This window comes from Oryzias latipes, chromosome 15 (genome assembly GCF_053564925.1).
Source record: "Oryzias latipes strain Hd-rR chromosome 15, Olatipes_Hd-rR_3.1".
Taxonomy (NCBI): Eukaryota; Metazoa; Chordata; class Actinopteri; order Beloniformes; family Adrianichthyidae; genus Oryzias; species Oryzias latipes.
In genome coordinates, this window is record NC_136251.1 from 30,253,172 (window position 1) to 30,278,167 (window position 24,996).

Here is a 24,996-nt window from a genome sequence, read left to right on the forward strand (position 1 = left end):
TGAAATCGAAACTTAGGAAGAGTGAGGAAGTTGTGACGTGGGGGCGGAACAGGTCGTCTGACATGCCGTCCAGTGGGGTTCTCTCCGATCTTTATGGACCGTAGACATGTTTCCTAAATGATTCCTGATGGATTCCATAAATTACGTTGGAAAGCTGAAAGAGTACGCCGACAGAGAGCGCGTGACCGTCAGCTACGAGGACGTCGCATCTGATGGACCGGATCACATTAGAAGGTGCGGCTAAATCGCTGGAATTTAAGACAAATGCATCGCATCTTTTATATGTTGTTGTTGTTGCAATGTGTGTAAAACTATCAATTCTGCTCGTCAATGTGACATTTAATTAAAAAAATGTTATGGGTGAGAATAATGAGAGAGGAACCTGGACAGCTCCAGGTGTTTCCAGCTGCTCCCATTGGAGGTTTTTTATTCGTTCACGTTTCTTGAAGATCTCTAGAGCGTCTTTGACCCTTTAGGGCCGAACAGGCGCAGTTTGGGTTAGAACCCATTTATCCTAAAGATGCAAGCAGCAAGCATGATCATGTGTCAATTCTAAATCTGATACACTTTGAAAAAAGATAAAATTCTATTAGATATATATTTTAAACCGGGTAAAACCCATTGAGATCAAGCTATTTAGTTACAATATGGCAAAACAATGACCTTAGAGTTATTACGATTTACATGTTAAAGCATCCGTGCAGTAAAATCCAATAAATGTAAACAGTCAGACAAAAGGTGACAAAGTTAAAGGCAGTATGAGGATAATACAATTTAGGAGATGCTAGGTGCATTAGGTATCACAAACAGAATTAACATTAAATTAAAAACAATGCTATTGATGTAGGGAGTCTTTGTCTCTGCTACACAGAAAGTATAGAAAATATCTAAATAAAAAAACAGTTCAGACCCTTTCATGTCAGATATGACTTTCAAATTTACTAAATTTGTGTTTATTTTGTTTTACCATTATATGTTGTTCTGTATTTGCTCCTTCTGGCTGCAATTATTATTATTTTTTTTACAATTTACCATCTGCTAAACTGCTTTCTATCATCTTCAATCCTTCAATTAAAAAAGAAAAAGCAGGACAAACTTTAAACCTTTAACTTTATTAAAATCAGGTTTGTGGTCCAAATTCCTTTAGGTTCTTCAGTTTCCTCCTCCTAAAGTGGCTGAATTATGATAGTTTTTTTGGTAACGCTCTGTATCTTATTTATTGCTGTTTTGTTTTTTAATAAATAAGGGTAAAAACATTTTATTTAAGGGTTTTATCTTAATATTTGTGACAGAATTGAACTGCTGTTCATTTTTAAATGTAAGTTTTGTAATTTTAACTCAAGTTTTATTTCACAAATTAGTTTTTTCTTTCAGTAAAACTTTCGGTTAAATGATTTTACGTATTATTATTTGTGGGCACAGATGTTCCCACAACTCAATCTTTATGCAAAAAACTCAGCTAAACATAAAAACTAGTAATGCACACATGTGGTACAGCATCATACACGTTCATTTAGCTGTAACGTTCAGGGGAAAAAAACGTCTTATAAGCGATTTTTACTCAACAACACATTTAAAGTCTTTTTTAAAATAGTAATTATTATTATTTAAATGTTTGCACTTTTCAAAATTCTTAATTTAAAAATGAAAAAGTAAAAAAAACAACATTTTTTTTAATCGTGTTTTCTTAATTCCTTTTCTATTCTGTGTTTTTTTACTGTGTTTTACTGTGAGGACTTTGTGATTTTTATTTTGAACGGTGCGATACAAATAAAGTTTATTATTATTATGTTTTGAAAAGAAAAGATGTGAAATAAGAAGCTTTGGATGCTGTAATGTTGGTCTGGATGGGGCTAATAAGGACCTTGGAATTACTTCACACGTCTTACTTTTCAGGTTTACTATACGGGCCGTTGTGAATGGAGAAGGATACCCTGAAGGAGTTGGGAATAACAAGAAAGAAGCCAAGAAGAATGCCGCCAGAAACGCCTGGATGGCCCTGACAGGACAATCAGCTGATTCCACAAAGGTACGCCGTCGTTTGATTGACCGTTGTTTGCATTTCTCTTTTTGTCATAGTTTTCCTTCTCTTTCACAGACAGAAAATGTAGCGGAAGCGTCTTCGTCTGGATTAAGAAGCGTCAGTTACATCAGCTGGCTCTATGACTTTGGCCAGAAGAAGAAGCTGGCTGTGAGGGCCGTGGAGGCGCTCAGCGTTGGAGGCGCCTTTCCTGCTCCGTAAAGTTCCTCTCTGTTCCTGCAGGGTCACCAGCGCTTCAGCTCTTGTTTCTGGGTGTTTTGAAGGTTTCCGTTTGTGTTGTTGTTGTTGTTCTTAGACGGTGCAGTTTCGTGGTTGGAGATAAGGAGTATCCAGCTGCCGTGGGAAAAACAAAGAAGGAGGCAAAGGAGGAAGCTGCCAAGCTGGTCTATGAGGAGGTGATTGGCGGTGAAAGCATGGATGTGAGTAGTGATGGACAGTCCTTCTCTGATCATCTTTTCTGTTTTTAAAGTGGACTTTTAATGATGAGGATGCCGGTTTTAGCCAAAATCCAAAACCCTGTTTTCTAGGATGTAGTTTCTGCAGGAGTTGATTAGAAATTCACCTCTGAGGTATGGGCTATGGGCGGGACTGTTGGCACAAAGCAACTCCGCCCCCTTCCCATTGTCAGACAGCTTATGGCCCCGCCCAGCATGTTTTCTACGTCATAAATCTTTTTGAAACAGCATTTTTTTGGTCTGCTCTTGATTCACAGCAATGAAAGAAATAAAAAAAGATTTTTTTGTCTATTTGGGTGTGGGTAGCTCGGTTGGTAAGGTAAGAGACAATGGTACTGGGGCAATTACCAAATCAATGGCGAACAATTAAGATCACCCAGGGAAGGCTCTTGGGCAAGGCCCTTAACGCTACCGCCTCCCGAGCACGGTTAGGCTGCAGCTCACCGCTCCCCCAGTGGATGGGTCAAATGCGGAGAAGAATTTCCCCATTGTGGGATAAATAAAGTATCAGTTATTATTATTGTTATTTATGTGTCCTCCATCATGAGAACATTGTCACCAGAACATGTTAAAAACACCATTAGTATCAGGGTGGGTCCTTAACGGTCGATCTTCTGGTTTTCTTAAGCCTTTCAGAATAAACTATATCCATATAAATGATCATATATGACTCTTGACACATCAAAGAACCATTTTTTATGAAACAAGTTATTTTCGCAGCTCAATTTCCTACCAGGAAGTAAGACAACTTGATCTCTGAGGCTCCGCCTTTCTCTCCTCGTGGGTACCGCCCATTTCATGATGTCAACCTAGAGTCGGCCTCAGCAGCGTGTCTGCGTTTTTCCCACATAAACAAAAACAAAAGCGTTCAGCTATCACCACTAGCTCCACGGAAAAAGTGGGCGTATGTGTATTAGCCTAGGGGGCGGGGCTGGCAGCGCAGACTCTTCCTGAAAGGGGCGGGTCCTCACTTTGTGATGTCACAATGTGAGGACCCGCTCGTTTTCTTGGATTGGGAGGGGCTGGTGCTCAGGGAGCAGGTTTTTAGAAGAATATAAATTATAATTATAAAACACTTAAATGCTTAAAAAATGTGATTTGCATGGTATAGTCCCTTTTCAGTGAATCTCTGGGATTCTTGGATAAAAACACTTTTTCTTCTTATCTTGTAAAGACTGGACTTGGAAAGGAAAGTTTCTCGTCTCCTGAGCGAAACGAACCGTTGGACGAAGCTTCTTCCGAATTCTGGTGAGCACAACTGACTATAGAGTCCTATCTGTTTCTGGTTTAAAATGGTTTATTGAGGAATGTCTTTACCATCGCAGTGATCAGATGAAGAGCTTAAGCATAAGGGATGCGGACGGTGGAGTCACGCAAACCAACTTTGTGCAGACCATAAACCTCTTCTGTCAGCAGAAAAAGCTCCAACCGTCATACGTTGAAGTGAGAAGAGCCGGTCCTTCTCACAACCCTACGTGAGTTTCACTGAGCTGCCTTTGTTTGAATCGGCGTGAAGGCTGTACACGAGGATTAAAGCTCCCACTTTTTCTGTAAATGTAGATTTTTCTATAAATTACTGCTCAACAAGCAGGAGTATCCTGTGGCTGAAGGGAGGAGCGTCAAGGAAGCAAGACAGAAGGCCGCTCAGCTGGCCTGGTCCACTATAAAAGAGCAATCAGTATTTCTCATTTTTTGATCTATAATTTCATCTGATTTGTAATTTTTGAGTCATTAGCAGCTTCATTTGAACGTGTTTGTGGTTTTAGGAAACGTCATTGAGCGACAGTGGAAGGGCCACAGCTTCCACACCGACGAGCACAAAGTGAGGCGTAGACAGAACCAAAGGCTGTATTCAGACTGGACACATGTGGTTCGCTTAAAGTGTACCGGAGTTTGTTTCACCCGATAATCCAGAACAAGTTTTCAGCCTGATTACAACCAAGCAGGCCCTGTTCTGGGACCAAGAACCGCTCTCTGACCCATCTTTGGAGGTGGTCTGGGTTTGTTTCCAAACAGACTGAGCTTCGGTACGCTCTGAGAGTACTCAAGTCTGAAAACAATCCGTCCTCGGAGTGGAACAACTGAACCGGAACGGCCATATTAGCCGACATAAACCGATTAACTGTAACCGTAACTCCACAACAGACACAGCAACTCATTGAAATGTGGTCGGATGAATGCAGACTCATTAAAACAACTTTTAACGTCATCCACAGTGGTTCTGACTGTTTTCCCCACAATCTACACGTCAGAACCATTTATCAGCGTACCTTCTTAGCCATCTCCTTGTCACGTGGTTTTGTTTACAAGCTTTGGTTAAAGTAAGGAAAGGCCGCTTGACGGCGTCTGCCTACAGACCAAACACAAGGATCAGGACTCGGTACGGAACAAACTAAGCGGACCGACAAACGGTTTTCCCAGTCTGAATACACCCAAAGATTCACTTCTGCTGTGGAATATTCCTCTAATAATGTGTTCGAATTCCTTTAGGGACTCTGGACAAGTGCATTCCAGCAGTGGAAGTGACTGGATTGAGTTTAAAAGTTCATCACAACCTTCTAAGAGTCGGGTATGGGATCTCCTAACCTTCTAAAAGATCCAGCTGGATGTGTAATCTGTCGGGTCATGCATTTATCAAATGAATTGAATTACTTGTTTTAAGTGGAGCAAACATAACTCATGACACATGTAAGGGGTGGAAAATGTATTTGGTACCTTGCTTATTTCATAGGTTTGCCCATCTAAAAAAAAACTGACAGTCTGTCATCCTGATGGTCAGTTCATTTGAACAGTGAGAGACAGAAAATCACAAAGAAAATCAAGAAATTCACTTTAAAGAATGTATATACACTTATTTGCATTTCAGTGATGGAAATAAGTATTTGGCCCCCTAGTAACCATTCAGAGTTCTGGTTCACACAGACCAGTTAGACTCTCCTAATCACCTGTTTGAAGGAATCACCTGTAGAAAAGTCACCTGTCCACAGAATCAGTCAGACTCCAAACTCTCCAACATGGAAAAGACTAAAGAGCTTTCCCAAGAACACCATCCCCACTGTCAAGCACGGAGGTGCAAGCATTATGGTGTAGGGTGTTTTTCTGCGCTGTGTGGCAAGCTCAGAGTTTCTAAGCAGCAGCCACCAAATCTGAATGATTTAGAAGTCCTTTGTGAAAAAGAGTGGAGCAGAAATCCTCCTGATATGTGCAGAAAGCTGCTCACCAACTACAGGAAACATCTGACCTCTGTGCTGCTAGTAAAGGTTTACTAAGTCTTTCCTGCAAGAGGGTTCAAACACTTATTTCCCTCAATATAAGAAGAGGCCGTGCGCTCATCCATAGTAACGCCTTCAGGCAAATGAAGGCGGATCATTTCAACTCAGTTGAGTTACAAATGACTATGGTTGGAAATGCAGACTTCTTTTATTGTATCTTAGTCCATCGTCCCCCCTGGTCTCGCTAGACAGTTTTTAAATGAATTTTCTGAATTCTTTTCTGCTCTTATCAAATTTGAGAAGGTTTTAACTCTTGGTGATTTTAATTTGCATGTTGATGACCCAGAGACCTACAGAGCTTTAAATGGACAGACCCCAAAACACTTATCAGACTTGCTCTGTCCCTACGCTTCTGGCTGCGCCCTCCGGTCCTCGGATCAAAATCAAAAAAGACTTTTTGGACCAAATATAAAAGCAGAGGTCTTTCCAGACAACAGCCCCCAGACTCTGAAATGCCCCCCCCCCTCTGTCCCTTCCTTTGGCCGATCTGTTGATTCTTTTAAAAGTCGACTCTTCAGTTGGCTTTTATTCAAAAATGCTTTTGCTGACAGGATTCTTTGTTATTTCTATTCTAAGTTTATTTTCTTCTATTTAGTTTTGTTTCACATCATATTTAATAGATTGTTTCTGTGTTTTATTGTTCAGCGCTTTGTGATTTTATCTGGGAAAGGTGCTAAATAAATGAAACTTACTAATAAAATGCAAATAAATTCTTTAAAGTTGATTTTCTTTTTTGATTTTCTTTCTGTTCAAACAAACGGACATTTAGGATGACAGACTGTTGTTTTAAGTGAACAGACCTACAAAATCAGAAAGGGATCAAATACTTCTTTCCTCCATTGTCTTATAATAATCGCTGTTTTTCCTGCTTTACATTAAACAGGGTCGAACTCCTGATTCAAGACCCAAAATCAAGTAAGATGTGTCTTTTTTATTTTAAGCAACAGTTTGTTTCTTGCCATGATTCCTCTAACTGAATGTTATGACTCTAAAGACTTGCAGCAAAATTTGAAGGAGCTCGTTGTCGGAGTAAAGAGGTAAAAAAAAAGGAAGTAATTCTCAAACCAAATGTTTCTTATGTGGTTTTTGGAGAAGTTAAACTTTTTACGATGACTTTTTATTAAGGATGTCATCAATTTTAACGGCATGGATAAAGGAGAAAGTGAGACTGAAGAAGCACAAACTCCTCTGATGAACGGCAGGTAGGAAATCATTTCTGTTTTGGGAAGCTCCCTCAGATTTATCCCCATTTACTTAAATCCATAACATTGTTCCTCATTAGCGGAGATGAGAAACAGCATACATTTGGTTTATACATCTCCTAAAGGAAAACAAAGGTTAAATATTGGATCTCTGTCTGGGTCAACAGGAGCTTGAATTGATTGACAAAAAATGTTTTTCAGTTGCAGATTCTGCAAGTTGGGCCACAAAAAAAGCTGAATTTGGTCTGTAGTGTTCATTATAGAACCATTTCAACTGTGAGAGACAGAATTAAAAATAATTATATGTGTGTGTGTGTGTATATAAATAATATTATATTACAGGAAAATCCCATTGTTTGATTTTTAAAGAATGTATTTGTATAATGGTGAGGAAAAAAAACAAGATTTATGTTCCTCACAGACCTCTTCTTCTTTAAAAAGCTCTTCCGTCCTCCACTCGTTACCTGTATTAATGTCACCTGTATAAAAACACCTGTCCACACATTTAAAGAGTCAGATTACAACCTCTCCACCGAGACCAAAGACACCAAGGACGAGATTGTTTACCTGAACCAGACTACAGATCTACAAAAAGCAAGCAGCAGCAGAGAGGAGGTCCACTGTAGGAATACAGGATCACTGATGATCTCCCTCCACCTAGAGCTCCATGAAGGATCTCACCTGGTGAGGTTGAAACGATACTGAAAACAGTGAGGAAACAGCGGAAATCTACACAGGGCAACTGGCGAGGGTCATGTGGTCAGATGAAACCAAACTTTTGGTAGAAATGCCACCTTTCCGTGTTTAAAGGAGGAAAAATGTTGAGCTGAGCTAAGAACACCATTGTGAAGCATGGGGGTGGAAACATCATGGTTCGGAGCTGCTTTCCTGCAAAGGGGACAGGATGAACGGAACCATGCATGGTGAGATTCTAGGCAAAAACGTTCTTCCATCAGTGAGAACATTGAGAATGAAACATGGATGTTCTACCATGACAACAGTCCCAAAAACATCGCCGTGGCAACAAGGGAGAGGCTACATAAAAAGTATTTCAAGGTTCTAGAGTGTTCCAGCGAGTGTCTGGACCTCAATCCAATAGAGAATCAGTGGAGGGAAATAAAAGTCCAGCAACAGCCCCATACTGGAAGAATGGACCAGAATATCAGCCACAGTGTTTGAAAACCTGCTGGAGAACTACAAGTAACCTTTGACCTCTGTCCATAAAACCAGGGTCGCATTACAAAGTATTGAGGTGAACTTTTGTTATTGACCAAAGACTGGTTTTCTGCACCTTTTATACAAATAAATTATTTAAAAATCAAACAATGAGATTTCCTGAATTATTATTTTTTAATATTCTGTCTCTCACAGGTAAAGTGTTTCTATGACACAGACCTCTGCTGTATATCACATATCTGCACTGGGATGAATACTTTTCTCATTCTACTGTCAAGGTTTAGAAGTAAAAACACAGAAAAAAGGGAACCTGGATGAACGCAGAGAGGCTTGCATGCTACTCCAAGAAAACATTTACTGGGAAATATTTTACATTTTGAAAAGCATTTCTGTGAATGTCATCAGGTTTACGTCCGAGTATGACTGCATCGAAGGCCTGGGTAGAGGAAAGTTCGGTTTTGTCTACAAGGCCAAACGAAAACTGGAGGGGACCGATTGTGCTGTGAAGATTGTGCGCTACAAAAAGTGAGTCTTGCAGGAAGTTGTGTTTCATTTATTGTTAAATTTAGGTAAACAACAAATTCTCGACTGTATCCTTGTATTAGAGAAGCTCTGCGAGAGGTGAAGGTACTGTCCGACCTCAACCACTGCAACATCGTCCGCTACTACATATGTTGGATAGAAGACTCCGCTCCTCAGTGGGACGGCTCAACGGACAGCAGCTCTTCAGCGCAGCAAGTTTAATTCCTTCCTTTTTGTTGGCTACCATTCATTCCCCGGGAGGTTTTTGATGTTTCCTCTCTGCAGGTCGTCCAGCGATTCGCCTGTAAAGTACCTCTACATTCATATGGAGCTGTGTGACACTAAAACGCTGAGGGCGTGGATAGATGAGAAGAACATGCAGGACCCAAAGAAACCCTGTAAAAGACGGGAGGAGGGTCTAGGCGTCGCCCTGCAGATAGTGAACGGAGTGGAGCACATTCACTCCAAGACGCTCATCCACAGGGACCTGAAGGTGAGAGAAGCTGGTCCGACTCCCTAAAGGTCCAGTAGAAAAACCACCAAGCAGAACACTTTTTCACTGGGTTCAAACCCAAATCTTCTTCTTGTTCACCATCCCTCAGCCTGCAAACATCTTGTTTGATCGGAACGGAATGGTGAAGATCGGAGACTTTGGCCTCGTCACAGCCGAGATCGAAGATGACGCTGAGAACCAGAAGGAGAGAAGTGGGTTCAAAGGGACCCCGTCCTACATGGCTCCTGAGCAGGTCAGGTGACCCGTAAAGGTTCCTGTTCCTGGAGATTTTAATGCCTTTTGTTAACACTTTGCTTTCTGATCTTGTGACAGAAAAGACAAACCGTTTATAACAATAAAGTAGATATATTTGCCTTGGGCCTGATCTACTTCGAACTCCTTTGGAACTTCCCAACTTTTCATGAAAGGAATGAGGTGAGTTTTCGTTCCTACATGTGTTAAGCACTAAAGTCAATTTCAGTTGTCATCTTTGAACATTGGTTAACAATCACAGCTAAAGCCCCGCTCCAATCATCGTTTTCATCTGATTTCAAATCGTTCCCAGTGTTTTACTGATGATGATGATGATGATGATGATGATGCAATTTTTAGGCAAAATAAAAAAAAACGATCATTTTCTAGAATATAGCTTCTGCAGAGCGGCTGGAGTTCAGTAGAAAGTCACCAGACCATTGGGGTTCACAACCCCGCCCCCCTTCCGAAGGTCTGAGAGCTCAGTTTAAGTGGTGGCTTACATACGGTGGCCGAGAGGTGCAAGGCACGCTTACATTTAAGATACAGCAACAGCAAATCCCAGTACAAATGAACAAATCATGAAACACAACAGCAAATACTGAAACACAACAGCAAATCACGAAACACAACTGCAAATCACAAAACACAACAGCAAATCACGAAACACAACAGCAAATACTGAAACACAACAGAAAATCACGAAACACAACAGCAAATCACGAAACACAACAGCAAATCACGAAACACAACAGCAAATCATGAAACACAATAGCAAAAACTGAAACCCAACAGCAAACCACGGAACAAATGACAGAGTCCTGAAACACAAAAGCAATTTTGGGTGAAAACTAACAAATCCTGAATTACAAAAACAATCTCGATACAAATGAACAAATCCAGAAACACAACAAGGAAAGCGGAGAAACGGTGTCTAACTGAAACGGAACGTCCTGAATCCTGGAAGTGACGTAATATAAAACTAATTGTGTATTATTTTTTACATTTCCTTATTACTGTCTTTTTTATGTGGACATTTTCAATACATGAGACAGTCCAAAAGCATTTCTTCAATTGTATTACTACAATAAAAATTACAACAACGTTTAACAAGGTAAAGTTTTTGCTCTTCCGGTATTAAGGGCATTCCCTCTCCGTTAAGACCACTCTAGCAAGAATGCTTCAGGACTGTTTCATGTATTTAAAATGTCCACATAAAGAAAACAGTTATAACATTTAAAAAATCATACACAATTGATTTGCTGTTGTGTTTCAGTATTTGCTGTTGTGTTTTGTGATTTGCTGTTTTGTTTAAGTATTTGCTGTTGTGTTTCGTGATTTGCTGTTGTGTTTCAGTATTTGCTGTTGTGTTTCGTGATTTGCTGTTGTGTTTCAGTATTTGCTGTTGTGTTTAAGTATTTGCTGTTTTGTTTCGTGATTTGCTGTTGTGTTTCAGTTCTTGTTGTTGTGTTTCAGTATTTGCTGTTGTGTTTTGTGATTTGCTGTTTTGTTTCATGATTTGCTGTTGTGTTTCGTGATTTGCTGTTGTGTTTCAGTTCTTGCTGTTTTGTTTCAGTTCTTGCTGTTGTGTTTTATGATTTGCTGTTGTGTTTTGTGATTTGCTGTTGTGTTTCATGATTTGCTGTTGTGTTTCAGTATTTGCTGTTGTGTTTCATGATTTGTTCATTTGTACTGGGATTTGCTGTTGCTGTATCTTAAATGTAAGCGTGCCTTGCACCTCTCGGCCACCGTACTTACAGCCCCTCGCACCCCCAACCTTAGAAACATGGGGGCTATCCAGCCGTACAGTTTAGATCCAGATTCCAGAAATCAAAGACGTTCATGGATCTGTTTGTCTGACAGCGAATACATCAGAAAGGGGCGGAGCAGGGAGCTTGTGGCCCCGCCCAGCGTATTTTCTACATCACAAATACAATTTTTTTTTTCAAACAGCTTTTTTATTTCACAGCAATTTGAATAGAGAAATATCAGAAGTGCAATTTTAAGCTTAATTTTCTGTATAGATGTCCTTCATCATGAGAAAACTGCTACAGGAATTCAGAAAACACCATTTTTGTTGGAGTGGGTCTTTAAAGACATTGATCATTTACAGTGTGGGGTTTATTCTCCATTCCAGAATAACAAAAAAATGAAATTAAAATAAAGAGTATGAACACTTTCCCACTAGACATGAACCTTACTTTGTTGTCATCACTTTACACCCGTGAGACGTTTGAGTTGTTGGTTCTTGTCTGAGGCCTGTAAGCGGATATGACCTCAGACGTCCTCTGCCTCAAAATCTATTAACTACACCTTTTAGCTGGCTGTAAAACAATAGATGATCTTGCAATAAAAAATGTGGAAATGTTCAAGTTTAAAGGTGTGAAAGGAAGACATTTCTTCCAAAAATATCACTAAATTATTGGATTGTGACGAAAGGCGGCTTAATCAGTGGGTGAAGTGATAAATAAGGATGAAAAGCTCAGCCAATTCAGTTCAGATATTACATAAATATATCTATTTTAATCATAAAGACACTGACCTTATGAGAAGTTAATAAATATTTGAATATTTTTAAAGACTTTTCCAAAAATACCATCAGAAAAAACAATATTGTTATTACAACAATAATATAATGCAATACATTAAAGATGACATGTTATCCAAATGTAATCCCTACTTTAAAATATTAATCTTAGAATTGTAAAATAATTAGTATTACTTTTAAGTTACTTTCTTTGTAGTATCTGCATTACAGTCTAAATTGTCCCGCACAGTATTTCACATTTAGATAAGGGCCGATATGATGTAAAGGTTACAAATAATATAGTTTATTAATGGTCAGATGAAAGCACAGAAATAACAACTGCAGCTGAATCCATAAAAACATGAGACTGAACAAAGAACCTGAGGCGTTTGGGCCTCAGAGAGAGAAAAAATGATGATCCTGTTTCATGAAAGCAGATTACAACAACAGCACAAAAAAAGACAATTATTGGAAAAATAGAAATGAAATTAAAGTGTTCAGGAAGTCGAAGAGGCAAAAAAAGTAAAATAATTTAGTTTGTTGCATTGTTTTAGCTGCTGTTTGATCATCTTTTTTGTTTGCTTTTATGCACGCTGTTATAAACAAGGTCTGAGAATATTGCCTTGTATTACTTCATTACAGCAAGAAGTACTATGATAATGTAATTTATTACTTTTGCAAGAAGTTACTCCCAACACCAGTAACATACCTGTAGTAGTTCTTACTAATGAGTTCCTATAAACAGCATGTTAGAGGACATTAATCACTGATTTCTGATCTTAAGTGGCACCGAATTACCGTACTCTTATTGCTTTGTCAAAATGCCAAAAACCCACTTTTTTCTGTATCTATCTAACTTAACTTTTCCTTTTTCCTATTTTGTCTTAAATCCAGAATTGGAAGGATATCAGACGGCAACATTTTCCTGAGAAATTTCGGCGTCATTTTTATGAGGAGGTAGGTTTTCTCTAAGGAAGCTGAAGCCTCACATGTCACATGGACCCATACGGGGCGTTGACCTGCATGGGTGCAAAGTTCTTCATGAAAATGGAACATGCAATTGTCATGCGTGTCGTAGGTGCTTCCTGAGGCTAATAGCACTTGTGGCGTATGGGTGATGCTGTCGTACGGTGTCTTTACGCCACACTCTAGTGGTTAGTAAGGTGCGAGGACTGGATCCTTACTGCTGCACGCACAGGTGTGATGTCCACACAAATATATATAGAATATATTACAGGTTTGCCCATTTTTCGCCCGTATCCACCCCTAAGGACAGATGTGACAAAGGCGGTAGATAAGGATAGTTCTGCATGAAGCCTCAAAACGATCCGGACCAAACCCAGCTGTTATGTTTCTGTCGGAAAAAGGTTTTCTGTAATTTTATGCTGTTTTTTTTATTTTGTTCTTGTTCTTAATTTGCCTAAATGTAAAAGTCTTTCTTTTATTGTGAAGCACTTTGGTTCTCTGAAGGAGTGCCATAGAAATAAAGTTTCATTCATTTAAAAAGTTTAGTCAATGTACACATCCATGTAAATTTGTTTTTTGTGTTTTTTTCAGAGCCAAATGATCAAGTCAATGCTGTCTGTTCATCCAAAAGATCGACCAAAAGCCAGCAAACTGAAGGTGGAGTTAGAAAAATGGGAGAAAGACTTCGCACAACTTCAGAGTATGGACCGTGATAGTAGAACTTTGTAATAATTCAAAATTAATATGGTTTATTGGTCCGATACTATTGTCAGGATTATACCGCGAAGCACATGTAATCTACTTTACCATCATGTTAGAATGTGATTACAATTACATTTTTAATGTTTTACGTTTTTTAATCCAATTAAGTGTTAAATTATGTAATTCAGAACTAGTAACACGCTGTACTAAAAAATGGGTTTTATGAAATAAACACATTTTCTAATATCTCTGGGTTTTTTTTTGCTGTAGTGTCGTTAAATTCTGATCTAAATCAGGCTGATAGATATTAATTCTTAACTATTAACTGTACATTAGGTGCTTTAGTACACAGACACTTAGAGAAGGCTTGTTTGTCACAAACGCCAAGAAAGTTTTGATGCATTTGGTGCCTAAATTTTACAAAAATGGATATAAAGAGAGTCAAATGTAAAAATTCACCTCATTCAAATTACAATTTTGCCTCATATAGATAAACATTTCTTTACTGCCTTTATGTTAATAGTTATCACAAATAAAAGCGTCCTTTACTTTTACTTACTTTACTTTTAGATGCTAAATATAAACCTGAATAATAAATCATATTAAAATGGATGTACAAATGTTTAAGTTAAAAGTCCAATGTAAGGTTAAATGCATATATTAAGTCTAAACGTAGGATATATTTACAGTTTTTTAACAGTTGTTTACACTCTAAAATAAAAATCTCCACACAATTTGCAAAACTCTACTCCAAGGAGCAAAACACCAACACAAACACAGATTTGCCCGACACAACACACGATGTCTGCAAAACATTACACACATGGGTTTGTGAAACTAAACAAACTCATTACAATTCCACGGTAGCCAATGACAACACAAATGAACGAATTGGATACTATTTGAAAATGCAGCAGTCAGGTGTGCTGGAACAGGCAACAGGTGAGTTCACCTGTATCCATCGAAAATAGAAGGAGCTAGAAGAAGAGTGAGGATGAGAAGGGAGCTCAAAGAGGAGAAGAAGGAGGTAGAGGAAGAGGTAGAGAAGGACTTAAAGAGTTGATAGAACCTGACCAAAGCCGAGGACCAAATTTGACTCAAGAAATCCATGCAACACTTATTGACCAACCATGGACTGATGGAAGCAGGTCACGCCGTTCTCACTCCCCCTTCCTGAATCCAAGGGAAGAGATTTTTTTTCAGCATGGCGGTGGAAGGTACACGACCTGCTAGGAGGTTCAGTTTGTGCCAAAAATATGGAAAATATGTTTTGGCGTCCACTGTCTACGTCTGCTGAAGGAGTTTATTGAACATTGGATCATGTCTATGTACTACTGAGCATGCAAAGACAAATGCAAAGTTTTAAACATAAAGCATGAACCGATCAACTCTTGAGCAGACATAGACGATGGACCAAAGACGTACACAGTGGATTTACTTACAGCATTTGTTTTGCTCTTTTTCCAGGTTAAACTATATGTATTTCATGCAGTAATTTGTATTTGTCCATAGATTCTGTTGGTGTCGTTGATTTCATTGTTGCTTGATTACTGTGATTATGGTAAGGAATATTTCTTGAACTGAAATAAATTCTTGAAATATTCCGTCTGCAGCATCAGTGTTGTGCCGTGCATAGTATGTTCATAGTTGGCCTATTTGTATACATTCTCCCTTTATCTCAAACTAGTCATAAATTGGTCTGTTTATTTTGTTTTTGGTTCCTTTACATGAACAATGTCTGGTCCAATATGCAGCACATGCTATTTCCTAAATTCGTTTTTTTTTTACAGTTGGGTTGGTTAAATGAAAACTAATGGCCTTTTCACAAATAGGTGTATATGTTTGACTGAAGTGTGTCCTTTTGCAAACAAACTAGTCTAATTGTGATTATATTTTGAGAAATTATGTGTAAACAATTGGAAAAAAACTATAAATGCTGTAAAGTGCAAACATCAACTCCAAATGTAAATGTTTTTCTAAATGTAAACATAGATGTGATACATAAATGTGAATCTTAAATCGAAATAATGAAGTTTACTAGTTGTAATAATCTACTTATTGAAATCTATACCTTTGGTTTATCTTATTTCTATGGATAATTTGCAGATTACTATCAGTAAAGCTTCCGGAAGTTGATGGTCAGTTTTAGTTTCGTTTGATGAATCAGGGAATTCCGAATCGAAACTTAAGAAGCTGAAACTGATCAGAGGTTCGAGCGCGGGCGCGCGCGTGCATGTATGGAAGCGCAGAACGCGGAGGTTCAGCGTCGCAGACGTTTCTTGAATGTTTTGATCGGATCAGCTGATTGATTCGCGGCGATGGAGACTGGAAACTTCGTGTCCGAGTTGCACGAGTTCGCACAGAAAGAGCGGCGCGCGCTGACTTTTGAGGCCGTTAACCAGGAGGGAGAGGATCACAACAAAATGTGAGTTTGAGGTTTATTTATTATGGAGACGTCTGGATCATCGACCAGAAATGTTTACTTCCAGTCAAATATATGATCTTGATTGGTCCACAATTATGTTTGATTTTTTTTTATTATTATTTTTGTAAATACAAGTATTGAGGCCCAAGTTTCCTGATAAAAGTCAGTTACCTTTGAATACTTATATTATAAGTCAGGCACTATACTTAAAGTTTACTTTTATATACTATCTTTATATCGTAAACTTAAAGTGTTCCCAATCTTTTTCAGGCCTGTCTAATGTCGGACAATAATTTCACGAACCGATCTGAACAGGGCCGAAGTTACGCTTCCGGTTTCTGAAAAGTATATTTTTCAAAATAAAATGCTTCCACCTGACATTTACTTTAGGGAGGTAACGATGAATCAATCAATCAATCAATCAATCAATCAATCAATCAATCAATCAATCAATCAATCAATCTGTCTGAAATAAGGATACCATTACAAATACGTCACAAAAAAACATTTCAAATAGAAATAAATCATTAATTGACATTGGAAAATACCATTTGGATTGAGTCATTATGTAGGTAGCGGACAACACTGATCTGTCTATTATTCAGGTCCATTGTGTGGAAACACTTTAAATTTAGCAAAGAACACAACAATTTATTCAATGAAACGCTGCACCACAGCCTGTTGTGAACTTTCTAGTCTTTTTTATTTTATTAATTTTTTAGCCAAAGGGCTATTTTTCTTATCTGCAGTCCCTGGGTAGATTTTATCACCCTAAAAGTTCAAGTCTTATACTTTGAAATCTCCTCCACAGATTCACTCAGAGAGTCGTCCTCGATGGGACACCGTACCCGAACGGTGTCGGGAAAACCAAGAAGGATGCCAAGCAGAGAGCGGCTTATGAAGCCCTGAAATGTTTGTTTAAGGATAAGTACCAGGACTCGGTAAGTTTCCTCTTTACTGAACCCGTGCGTGACATGAAGTCCTCTCAGTTTGGAGAATGAGAAAAAACATCAACTGTTCAGGATGGGACCACTGAAAAGCTCATTTTTATCAGTCAAATAACTCGAGGTTATAGACCCATCTGCACTAAATCCCTTATAACCCACAGAGGAAACAGCTCATTGCTCCACATTTACTCATCTGCAACATTATCTTACAAAAGTACAAAAAAGAGAAAACATTAAACTAGATAATTAGTTGAGAAAAGTCTCCAAACGATGACTGTGTGGCCTCATATGTCATTTAAAACCGTATTTGTAGGGAGTTACTTTTAATTGTTAGACCTCCAGTTTTTGGAAAAAAAGTCTGAAGGCTGTTTTCCAACTCTGAGTCTTTAAATCTCAACTGCAGGACATTTTTTTAAATGCTTCTGCTTGCAAGAATGAATGTCTCCCTTCCTGCAGAGAATGAACTGACCCTGAACTTGGCACCTGATTTCCTCCCTAATTCTCCAAAATGAGAACGTTCTGTCTGCTGTGGTTGTGCCTCAAACCGCTTTTAGAAATGTCCCAACAATTATTAAAACAATTATTCTATGTAAACCTGTTCTGTCTCTTGGCAGACGGAACTGCTGGCCACACCTAAACAGACCAGCATCAACTACATCTGCTGGCTGAACCAGTACGGTCAGAGGAGCAGCCAGGATGTGAAGCCAGAGGAGACTAAAAGAGCTGGAGAATTGTTAGTATGTGAGCTCTTTCCCTTTATCACTGCATCCTAAAATTCACCAAGCACATTTTCTGATGCCTTTAGCTGGTGTGGGTTTTTGATCGGTGACACAAAATACCCAGAGGCCTCTGGTCCAACCAAGAGGGAAGCCAAGGAGAACGCAGCTATGCTGGTGTATGATATTCTGAATGGGAATGAAGCTACGGAGGTGAGAAGTGGAAGAGATTGAAAGTGTCTGTATGGCCTCTTGTGTCCGTCTCTAAACTCTCCCGTCTTGTTCCAAAGGCTGCAGACGGTCAGCAGAGTGAGAAGTTAAACCAAAGTTTGGATGAAAGTTGGTGAGTAAGTCATATGGTGGGTTTTCACTGTGGAGGAAGAGCTGCATGTTTATCACTGGATCTGTTTCCGTCTGAGCTCCGTGGACTCGGAGCTCCCAGACAGAAATTTCATTGGACGTCTCAACGACTTCTGTCAAAAGTACAAACGCCTTCATTCTTACATTCTGGGGAACAAATGCGGTGCTCCTCATGCCCTAAAGTGAGTATGAGCCTCTTGGAAAGCGTCTGCTGTCTAAAACCTCATGACTGTAGCACATTAATATGTATTTTTATGGGTTTTTTTTAGATTTTCATACAAAGTAATGATTGATGGCCAGGAATACCCTACAGGTGAAGGTAACACTGCAAAGGAGGCCAAACAAAACGCCGCCAGAATGGCTTTGTCTGCTCTCCAGGGGCAGTCTGACTGGGACAGTAAGGTGACCGACTCGTCCTCCTTGACGTCGTCAGACGATGCTTCCGTATCTCCACCGTCCTTGATCCTGATGCTTTTTATGCATTTATCCTGCATTTCAGATGTCTGTCAAGTCAAGCGGATCTGAAGATGAGGCAACAACGTAAATAGGAAAACTAATTAGGCAAAGACAACCCAAAAAATGGAGTGTCGCAGTATTTATGGGTGTTTCTATTATTTATAATTTTTAGGTCTTTAAATGAGCCGTCTCCAGAAAAGATGCAAAACACTGAAAGTGACTCAATAATATTTGCTGATTCATCAAATGACTCCAAAGCTCAGGTGTGTTTCTTCATCCTCATATCAACAAAAAGCAGTTGGTGGAATTCTTTACATGGTCTCTAAGTAATATTTGAAAACCAGAAACCTGTTTCACAGTCTGGATCTTTCTGCTGTTCTTGCCCACATGGGCCGCAGAAAGTTTACAATCCATCTTTTGTTGAAGTCTTTCAGTCCAGAGTTTAGAGTCAGCCTTATGCTGTGTTCACACCAGGCTCAGAATCGGGCCCTCAGGGGACCACTTTCAATAGAAAGTTTATGTAAACGCAAATCAGATCAAGCTTTATTTCTAAAGAACTTTTACAACACAGGTCACTCAGAGTGCTTTGCATAAAAATATAATCAATTTAAAAAAAAAAATGACAAGACAAACAAATGTGAAGGTGAGACGCAGCCGTGTCGTACAGATTTTTCTGTGGCGTGGCTGCCAGTACACACCATTACCGGGACATTCATACACATTCACACACCAGTGGAGCAACACTGGAGGCCATGTGAGGGTGAAGAGTTTTGTTTAAGGACACAACCACAGTTGACTGGGGGGTGCGGGGATTGAACCACCGACCTTTCGATGGTTGCCCGACCAGCTCAAGCACCTCAGCCACTGCCACCCTTACTTCATAACATGTGTCTTTGTGAACCAGTCCTATGGAGAATTTGTTGTTTGAACCCTATAAATCTTTTGTTACCCCTCATTTTAGGAGAACGTTGGAACCAAAAAAGTAGGAAATAGAAATGTCTCCAAGTCAAGGTATGAAACTGGAACAGATCTGCTGGCTTGTTCCTCATTGCTCCTTTGACCTCTTTACTAAAACAGTTGGAATCACCTCTGCAGATTTGAACGAGAGTACGATATCTTGGGTCGAATTGGCAAAGGAGGCTTTGGTCGTGTTTACAAAGTACGAAATCGTTTGATAAACAGGGAATACGCAGTAAAAATAGTTTCTGGAACAGAGTAAGTCTAAGCTTTCCACTCGAATATTTCAATGTGCACCAAAAAGAAAATTTTGATGGTTTTTTGTTCAATTCTTTGAGCAGAAAGGCTAAACAAGAGGCTTCGACTCTGGCAAAACTCCAGCATGATAATATAGTTCGTTATTACATTGCCTGGATGGAGGACTCACGATATCTAGACGATGTCAGTCAAACCACCACTGAGTGAGTCTCATCGTCCTGGATGAAAAAGTTCTTGTTTTCTACCGACAAATGAGATAAATCCATTTCCTGCTTTGTAGCTCTTCAAGCATCTTGTGTGAGGAGTTCCTCTATATTCAGATGGAATTGTGCCGCTCTGAAACACTTAAAGACTGGATTAAAGACAAGAACCGTAAGGATCTGCAGGCCTATCAGAGAAGAGGGGAAAGTCTCCCTATAGCTCTACAAATCATCAGTGGAGTGGAATACATTCATAGCAACGGTCTTATTCACAGAGACCTTAAGGTGAGTTCAGTTCAGCTCATAGAGGGATCTGAATGACAGAGATCTTTTCTACTGTCTTATTGTTGTGATACATTATGGAATAACATCTGTCCATCTATGTTCTGAGTTTTTATTGTTCTGGTTACTAACTGATTTTGGCCAGTGCAATGATATGGAACATTAAGGCTGTAAGACCGGAATTTCTATTTTTGGTGTCCAATATTACTTTTTAATGGACATTCTGCAGCCAATCAGAATTGAGTATTTACCTGGACCAAAGTATAAGGGATCACCAGTTGTCCATCATTATCAGGACATTTAACTTGTTTCATTGCTTCTGTTATGTTGTCACAGTGGCTACCAAAACAAAAAATGGTTCTATTCCCGGTTTCTTCTCCAAACGTAAAGTTCAAAGGTCACTTCAGGCTAATCTGTCAGTTTGATCTGATTGGGTTTTAATGGCTGCATTTGCACATAAATCCACAGCCAGCAAATATTATGTTTGGAATGGACAACAAGGTGAAGATCGGAGACTTTGGGTTGGTCACCACGGAGGCGGTTGATGATGAAAAGAGGATGGCGAGATCCAAGACAGGAACCAAAGTATACATGGCTCCTGAGCAAGTGAGATCTTTTTTTTTCCTATTTTCTCTGAAGATGCATATTTACAGACGACTTTATCTCACTGCTGTGTAATTTTAAACCAACACTTTCAAAGGAGATTCCAGCATTCAGACAGTTTTTATCTAAATTCTCTTGAATTTTGTGTTCTGAATAAAAGTTCACCACCTGATCTTTTGGTTGTTACAGACGAGTGGGAACTATGGACAGAAAGTGGATATGTTTGCTTTGGGGCTGATCTTCTTTGAGCTTCTCTGGAAGCTCTGGACCGGCCATGAAAGAGTCCAGGTGAGTCGCCTCAAACATGAACGCCGACAGCTTCTAAACCTGCAGCAAGGAGGACGTTTCTACAAATGCTTTCACAAAAGCCCAGCACATGTTTGTGAATGCAGGATATGCGGTTGACTGATTGTTTTGGACTAAGTGTTAATGTACCACCACTTCTGCTTTATAATGTGGATTAATGGATGCAAAATAGTTTATGAGACAACAGTAATTAGTGTCAAAAACAGAAATGAAGCATCTCGCTACTGATTTCAAAATAAAATCATGGATGGATTACAACATCTTTGAACCTAGAGAAAACCAGTTTGATGTTTATTTGGAAACTACAATGCCAACACCAAGCTCTCTATTAAAATGAATAATGTCCTAATTGAAAGTGTTACAGAAATCAATTTCTTGGGGTTTTAATCTATGACAACCGTAAGTTGGAAGCCTCACATCAGACACATACAAACTAAAGCCTCAAGAACTATTTCAATTATAAATAAATCTAAACATATATTAGAATACAACAGTAGATATTTATTATACTGATCTTTAATATTACCATATTTCACCTACTGTATAGAAATTTGGGGGAATAATTATCAGAGTTCACTACATCCTCTCTTTGTACTTCAGAATTTTACATAAAGCTGGATATCTTTACCACACAAGCTATTTATTTGATCAATCTAGACTTTCAAAACTGTACGACCTTGTGGATTTTTACACCAACAACTTCTATACAGAGCCAGTTGGAAATCGTTACCATTCAATATCCAGAAACAGTTCTTAGAAAATGAAGGAGGAACAGACTGAGGGAATGTAGGAAGTTCAAGATCAAACTGATAAAAACCACAAAGAAACGTTTCTGTGTGTCTATGTGTCAGTGTGTGAAATAATCAAAGCTCTTTTAATTACAGCCAATGAGTTTTACATTGGAATGTGCAATAATGATGACTGAAAGGTTTGAATTACAACCAATAAGGTATTGATTTTTTTCTTTACCTGATCTAAAATGTGTAGCAATAATTACTGGTTTAATGTGATCATGTGTTCTAATAATAATCAGTGATTATTACATATCAGCTACTGTTTACTGAAATCATGAATGAATGTTTTCTGCAGATAATCAATCATTACTAGGCACTGGAATTTGTGGCAGCTGTTGGAGAGGAGGGTAACAAAAAAACAATCTATCTGATCAGAACCTGGATTATAAAAACTATGTAAAACTATAAAAATCTGTGGGGGTGGAATTATATAAGATCGCTTGCTCCCAATCCTTTTCAAGCAATAAATCAAGCTCTACTTGACTTTAGTTAAGGATCACTATATTTAATTGAGCATATATTGTTTGTTTGTTTGTTTTATCCATGCATTTCATCATTTCTGTAATGAGTTTGATAAATCCATGTGATTTATTTATTTTATTTTATTGACTTTAATTAATGATCGAACTAAAAAAATCTAAATAAAACAAATCCCTCCTGTTTATTTATTATTAATGGTAGACATAAAGTGTTATCTAGCTTAAAAATTTAAGCTCTTATTTTTCTTTTGTTTTGCACCAGATTTGGGAAAATGCAAGAAGGAAGAAATTTCCCGCTCAGTTTTTAGAAACTTTTCCTGAGGAGGTGAGTTACAGTATTCCTAAAATAACCCCCAGAGAAAACCATTTGTGTCCTTTGGGGCTTTAGTTTACAATCTTTTTCCACCTTCTTGTTCTGCAGAGTTTAATTATTAAGTCCTTGCTGTGTGAAAAGCCAGACGACAGACTTGAAGCGACGGCAGTAAAGGCTGAGCTGGAAAAGTTTGTGCAAAACTTAGAATCCGCCAAGGAGCTGGAGAAGAATCACACCGTCTGATTCTGCAGAGGCAAACGTTCTTTACTGAACTCACATTAAGGTTATGTCCAAATTCCTTCACTACTTACAAATCAGTACGATTTATAGGACATTTTGCCATGTTGTCGAATCCACGGTACCCTGGAAATTTCCCAGAAGTCTTTGTGAAAAACCAGTGTGCATCGATGCTCACTAGATCGGAGAATATAGACCCCAATAAATTGCATTTGAACGATTTTAAAGTGAAAGAAAATGCATTTGAATATATTTTCATCATCAGAACACGGTGCATTTATAAATAGTCTTCCTAAAATGTTCATACTTATTAGGTCTTTACTTTGGGAAATCTGTAAAGTCATATTTGCCGTTTGAAAAAAAAGTATTGAGCACGGCGTCCAAACTGTTTTTGAACTCCAGGGCGCAGGATAGTCGCGTACTAATCCGTTTCTTAGTAGTTAGGGAATTTGGACGTGGCCTTGAACTTTAAAAAACCTATTTTCTATTTTTGTGACAACTATGGAATCATCCAGGATGAATGAGTATTTTAACAAAGGTGTCATATATTGTGCAATTGCCGATGGAGCGAGTTTAATGCTGCCATTCCCAATCCAGAGGTAAAACATGATTTTTAGAAGCACATTTTACAAAATCCTTAAGACCCACTCGGATCATCTTTTGATCTGTTTTCAAAGCAGTGGTCTTTAATTTATGATTATGCCAGTTTTAGCCAAAATAAAACACAAAAGTCATTTTCTAGGACATACTTTCTGCAGAGCGGCAGAATTATATTACAAATTAACCTTTGTGGGCGGAGCAAGTAAGGGTTAAAGGCTGACGAAGTGTGCGTTATTACTTTTTAACACACGCCGTGGAAGCCTGACCCTTCCGACGCAAATGATTATAGAGCTTTTTATGGAAAAGGATCGACGCATGGACTGAAATTATACCATGGTCACTTACAAAAGCAATACATATTAACCAGTTTTTGGTCTTTAATTCTTGTTTTTGTTTCCGATTTGGATCGCTTTTCTCACAAAAATCGGACTAATTGTTACGTGCGCCGCATCACGTAACAATTAGTTCCACCAGTTCAGAGAGAAAGTTCTCCTCTTACTGCTTGTTTTTGTCCAAATGATGAAGCAAATGTTGTTTTAAAGAAGCCGGCACAGTGATACAAAACATTTAAGCTAGGTGACCGGAACTTCTTTTTTCACCGTGCGGTTATCAGGTTTTAATGCACACCCAGCAGCCAATCAGAATCGAGTATTCAACCGGACCATGGCATAACACTCTTTATCCTCCATCATCAGAAAAATGCCACAAAAAAATGGAAAGGGGTGGGTTTTTTTTTGAAGCGGGTCTTTAGCACTTTTATATGAAATGTTATTTTCATTTTGCTTTGCTTTTACGCATGGTTTTTCCTTTTTGTTGAAGCGGAGTCTGCGCCTTACAATTTATGTTTGAATGCTTCAAAAGGAAGGTGTTTTTCTTTTTAAAAATAAATGTGTGTGGTCTCCTGAGATCATCCCCCTTTCAGCTAAACGTTTAAAGCGGTTTGAAATGGAAGGTTTTTCAGTGCCTTCACAAGGATGACTTTGAAAAAAAATCTGTAATAATGTTAAAAAAAGGATATTTGCTGATGTTTTGATATGCAGAAGTGACTTTTGGTGAGGCAAAGGGCCGCTGCACGGTAGTCTAACCACAGTCCCTGCATGGTTCAAATACTGCCGTATGTGATGTCTATACCTTTACCGTGACATTTCAAAACATTCCAGCAAGTTTTCTCTTTTCAGTTGTTTCTCTGAATGTAATCTCGGTACGGAGTAACTAAAGTGAAACAATAAAGTACTCTAAACTGTTGTATTTCTCTATGTGTATGTATTGGTTTTAAAATCCTTTTACTGGCTGCAGTTATTTTTTACAACAAAATTTTAATTATAACACATCTCTTTATATCTTTTTTTTTCAAGTAATTGACACCTTAAACATTTCTTCTTATTTCTCTAACTCTTGAAATGTTAACTTTTGATAAATCTTTTTGTTTGGGTCGGTCAGAGTTTCTAAAACTAT

The 24,996-nt window shown here is 38.6% G+C and overlaps 1 protein-coding gene across 1 annotated transcript; it reads left to right on the forward strand.

The window, feature by feature from the left end:
• Positions 1 to 24,786, forward strand: eif2ak2 (eukaryotic translation initiation factor 2-alpha kinase 2). Its single transcript, XM_020709754.3, is given in 35 exon segments — positions 1 to 234; positions 1,897 to 2,238; positions 2,337 to 2,460; positions 3,671 to 3,744; positions 3,822 to 3,971; positions 4,057 to 4,174; positions 4,263 to 4,318; positions 4,987 to 5,065; positions 6,652 to 6,683; positions 6,763 to 6,805; positions 6,894 to 6,970; positions 8,552 to 8,671; positions 8,752 to 8,944; positions 8,946 to 9,161; positions 9,271 to 9,414; positions 9,495 to 9,596; positions 12,835 to 12,897; positions 13,498 to 13,632; positions 15,918 to 16,033; positions 16,845 to 16,974; positions 17,595 to 17,713; positions 17,786 to 17,909; positions 17,987 to 18,039; positions 18,116 to 18,238; positions 18,326 to 18,458; positions 18,556 to 18,596; positions 18,685 to 18,775; positions 19,474 to 19,523; positions 19,608 to 19,727; positions 19,811 to 19,930; positions 20,008 to 20,212; positions 20,678 to 20,815; positions 21,002 to 21,100; positions 22,654 to 22,716; positions 22,813 to 24,786. Coding segments are annotated over 35 exon segments (4,035 nt in total). The 5' UTR covers positions 1 to 127; the 3' UTR covers positions 22,948 to 24,786.
• The last annotated feature ends 210 nt before the right edge of the window (positions 24,787 to 24,996 follow it).